This window comes from Microtus ochrogaster, unplaced genomic scaffold (assembly GCF_000317375.1).
Source record: "Microtus ochrogaster isolate Prairie Vole_2 unplaced genomic scaffold, MicOch1.0 UNK678, whole genome shotgun sequence".
Taxonomy (NCBI): Eukaryota; Metazoa; Chordata; class Mammalia; order Rodentia; family Cricetidae; genus Microtus; species Microtus ochrogaster.
In genome coordinates, this window is record NW_004949776.1 from 1 (window position 1) to 4,810 (window position 4,810).

General features: G+C 50.4%; 1 protein-coding gene across 1 annotated transcript in view; it reads right to left on the reverse strand.

Annotated features, from left to right (window-relative positions):
- Positions 1 to 2,345: 2,345 nt before the first annotated feature.
- Positions 2,346 to 4,810, reverse strand: part of LOC113455889 (putative uncharacterized protein DDB_G0294196) — a 3,703-nt gene continuing 1,238 nt past the window's right edge. The window contains exon 2 of the mRNA XM_026778532.1: positions 2,346 to 2,727. Within this exon, the coding sequence (XP_026634333.1) occupies positions 2,377 to 2,727 (351 nt within the window). The 3' untranslated portion in view covers positions 2,346 to 2,376. The remainder of the gene's footprint in view (positions 2,728 to 4,810) is intronic.

A 4,810-nucleotide genomic window follows, 5' to 3' on the forward strand; every position in this document is an offset into this window, starting at 1 on the left:
ATACAGAAACTGTGTCATTACAACAGTTGCTTCTTACTGGCTAGCTCTTATACCTTAAATTAACCCATTTCTATTCATGTGTGTATCACCACGTGACTGTGGCCTACCGGTAAGGTTCTGTCTGGCGTCTCTCTCCTGAGTGGCTACATGGCTTCTCACTGACTCCGCCTACTCTTTCGCTCTATCTCTTCCAGCCAGACTATGTTCTGCCCTGCTATAGGCCAAAGCAGCTTCTTTATTCATTAACCAATAAAAGCAACACATATACAGGACCACTTCCCACTCTGGGCTTGGTTCGAGAGAGGGGCATTAATAAGCTGAGCATCTGTCATCACTGGATAAGGAACCCGGGTAATAACCAGAGGGTGCGGCTCAAGACCATGTGTTCCCTTGACTTGGCCTCAGACAGCGTGGGCTCGCCTTCTACTCTCGTCTACCCCCAAGTACGGGTCCTCCTGCTCTCCCCCCTCCGTCCCGTGCTCATTACGCCGACCAGCCTTGGTTCTTTCCAGGAATCACGTTTTAATCCCCAGGGAGCCTCCTCTCCAAGTGTGGCTGGCTTTTTGGAGTAGAAAGGTTGCAGGGTGGAAAGAAAGTGTGGTTGCTGTCTGGTTTTTGTTGTCGTTTGGGTTTTTGTTGTTTTTTATTTTTTTCTGGATTGTTTTTTGGTTGCTTTTGTTTTTGCTCTGCGGTACCATCAGGTCCTGGAGTCCCTGGATCACCATTGCTGGATGTAATTAGTCGACTAAGAAAGAGGGGGAGACAGGAAGCAAAACAAGTTAAGTCCTTTCTGGGTGTGCTGTTTTCAGAAGATTGCGTTAGGCCTCTGAGGTCGGAGGACGCAAAGTGAGATAAAACAGAGCAGCTGCTCCTCTGCCTAAAGCTGCCGAGAACCTGTGCAGGCCTCACCCTCGGTGCCTGTATCCCACTCCCGCCATTTTACACTCTGCCTAGGAGTTACTAGTTGGCATTCTGGCCTGGTGGCTCGAGCCTGGAATCTTATCTAGTTGGGAAGCTGAAGTGGGAAGATCACAAGTTCAAGGCTTGCCTAGGGTAGAGAGGGAGTTTAGAGTGAGCCTGGGAAACCTAACAAGATTCTGTCTCAAAATAAAAGTTCGAGGCTGGAGAGAGCTAGCAGTGAGAATTCTTGCTGAGGCTGGGCGGCGGTGGTGCAGGCCTTTAGCTCTCTGAAGGCGGAAGTGGGTGGATCTCTGAGTTCCAGAATGCCCTGCTCTGTAGAGGGTGTTCCAGGACAGCCTGGGAGGATTACACAGAGAAATCTTGTCTTGAAAAAAAGAGTCCTTTGCTGGTCTTGCAAAGGACTAAAGCTCCGTTCCCAGCAACCCCTGCAGCAGCTCACACCCACCTGTACCTCCAGCTCCAGGGCATCCGTTCCCTCTTCTGACCTCCTCAGACACTCACACATGTGTAATATACACAAGTACTCCTTGTTTCTGTTTTGTTTTGCTTTGTCCTTTTGAGACAGAGTTTCTCTGTAGCTTTGGAGCCTGTCCTGGAACTCACACTGTAGACCAGGCTGGTCTCGAACTCACAGAGATCCACCTGCCTCTGCCTCCCGAGTGCTGGGATTAGAGGCGTGCACCACCACCACCCGGCTAAGTAAAAAGATTTTTAAAGGAAGGTGGAGTAGTCAACAGGAGTAAGAACAGACGGGGCAGAGACTAGCACGCACAAGACCCTGGGGATTCAGTCCCCGGTACCACAAAAAGAATTTTAAAGCAAAACCCAGAAATAACTTTGAAATGATTCCAGTCCTCTCCCTGAACCCCTGCTAGGAAATTCTCCCTGGCCTCCACAGGCACACAAGGACGTGCCCGCAGTCACGCAGTCAGAGCCCCTTTGCCTCTCACCGTGAGTCGGGAATATTTAGGAGAGCTAGACTGGCGTGCATTCGGGAGACCTGATAAGACAAAGCACAAGTCACTCACCAGGCAGTTGTGAAGGGGGCTGAGGGTAGGAGCAGGCTTTTCTTGGGGGCAAGGCACAGACTGAACCTACCGGGAAGAATCCCCTCATTCTGTGATCCCCTGTTCCACACGTTACAGAGCTCATTTTGCTCTACTGATAACCTACAATTCACACCCTACCCTTCAACCTACAATTCACACCCTACCCTTCAACCATGACCACCTTCTCTGTCACACCCTACAGAACAGACCAGTGCCTTCCCAGTCACTATCCAGAAGCCTCTTTGCTGCCCTGGCTTGGTTCAAACTATCCAGGAGGAGGAGGCCACTTGGGCTGTAAAAGGTTATGAGTGCCAGGAAGGGTCAGACAGGACAGGGGCCAATAGAACTTCGGAACTACCCGGGCAGGAGGAAGGGGTCTGGGATGGATGCAAAACGCTGGCTCTCCTCACCACCTCTCCTCCGGGGTAACACACTCACCACGACCTGGAAGGATTGGGGGTCCACGCGGTCTACAGACTTGCTGCCCATCTTGTTGGGCCCCCGCTGGTCCAGGCTGGGGGTCTTGCCTTTGGGTGTCCTTCTGGAGATTGTCCTTGCCAGTGCTCTCTGTGGGAGGGTCCGGCTCCTTTGGTGGCTTTGGTCCAGGTGGTGGCTGGGGGTGCACCTGCTCCTGTGGCTGTGCAGGCGGTGGCGGTGGCTGTGGCTTTGCTGGTGGCGGAAGAGGCCCTTTTGAATCCTGATGTGGCTGAGATGTTTTCTCGGAATGCTGTTTCTTCTCTTCCTGTTTTTTTACTTCCTAGCAAGAAAGTCCCAGCAAGTGACATCCTCTGTCCTCACCAAATCACTTATCTCACAGTGGAGCGTGCAAGACAAAGGGGAAATGCAGACTGCTCAAAGTATCTCTAACCCCTGGAGTTAGAGGTTGAAGCTAGCCTAGGCTGTCTCGCTCAGGCCTCGGGTTCTGGAGTCACTGTGCTAATTCCCAGGGCTGGAGAGATGGCTCCATCCTTAAGAGTACATAGATTTCCCCTTCCAGAGTCCCCACCACGCACACCAGTAGTTCACAGCTGCCTGTAACTCCGGCACCAGGGTTTAGTAAATGTATCAAAACAGGTTTTCTGGATATGGTGGCACATGCTTATACTTCCAGAAATTGGCAGGTAGAGGCAGAAGGATTGCCACAAGTTGGAAGCCAGCCAGGGCTACATTCTGAGACTGTCTCAAAACCAAGGCACTGGGTAATAATAGCTCCGTAGGTAAGGTGCTTGCCTTGCAGATGTGAGGACCTGAATTAGATTCCACAGAACTCACAATAAAAAACTGGGCAAGGGGGCTGGAGAGATGGCTCAGCAGTTAAGAGCACTGGCTGCTCTTCCAGAAGCCCTGAGTTCAATTCCCAGCACCCACATGATGGCTCACAACCATCTGTAATGAGATCTGGTGCCCTCTTCTGGCCTGCAGGCACACATGCAGGCAGAACATGGTATACATAATACACTTTAGTACTGGGATCCCAGAGGTAGGAGGTTCCCTGGAGCTCAGTGGCCAACCAGCCTAGTTTAAGAGGCTTCAGGATCATGAGGATCCCTGTCTCAAAAAGCAGGATAGATGGCGATTGAGGGACAAAGCGAAGGCTGTCCTCAGCCTCCACCTATGTATTCACGTATGTGCATGCCCAAGTATGTCTATGCACACAGAAGAAATGGAAAAAAAATTAATGGTTTCACCTGTGTTCTCTGATTTTCATGTGTGGTTACCAGAAAATAGAAAGTCAGGTCTGGAGTTGCAGCTCAGTAGTGCAGCAAACTTCCCCAGTGTGTGCAAAACCCTGGGTTCTGCCCCAGCACCTTTCCCCACCAGACAAACCTTACTCACGTGGCACACAAAGTTTTTAATGTACCGTACAGTTTCAAAGCATTTGCAAGGAAGTATTCTTGTATTTGCATGTATGCACGTGAGCCAAGGAGAGGAAATCTAATCTCCTGGAACTGGGGTTTCTTGTGGTTTTGAGCCACCCTGTGGTTGCTGAGAACCAAACCTGGGTCCTCTGAAAGAGCAGCCAGTGTTCTTATCCCGTGCACCGTCTCTCCAGCCCTGACTTTATTGCTTTCAACTGTGAGGGGAGTATATGTGTAAGTGAGTGCAGCTGCCCGTGGAGCTGGATGTGCAGGCAGCCGTGAGCTGCCCCTACAAGGATGCTGCAGGAAAAGGAACTTGGATCTTCTGGAAGAGCACTCTTAACCACAGAGTCATCTCTCCAGCCACATGGACACTAAATTTTTATTAAAAGCATTTGAGCATCGGACAGTGGTGGCGCATGCCTTTAATCCCAGCAGTCAGGAGGCAGAGGCAGATGAATCTCTGAGTTTGAGGGCAGCCTGGTCTACAGATCAAGTTCCCAGAGAAAAACCCTGTCTCGAAAAAACGAAAACAAAAGCACTTGCACTCAGGGCTTAGAGCTGGCTCAGCACTGAAGAGTATTCGCAGTCCTCCCAAAGCACCTGCATTAAGTTTCCAGCACTCACATCGGGCCATTCAAAGCCACCTATAACTAATTCAAGGGATTTGACTCCTTTTGGACTCTAAGAGCACCGAAACACAACATGAAGATACACACACACACACACACACACACACACACACACACACAAACGTAAATAATAATCTGAGAGAATCAAGAGATGGCTCAGTAGTTGAGAGCACTGGCTGCCCTTCCATAGGACCCAGGTTCAATTCCCAGCAACCACATGGCAGCTCACAACCATCTGTAACTCCAGTTTTGGGATCCAACACCCTTTTCTGGCCTCCAGTGGTACCAGCTACACAGACATACATGACATACATGCAAGCAAAAAGTGCACATATGTGTGTGTGTGTGT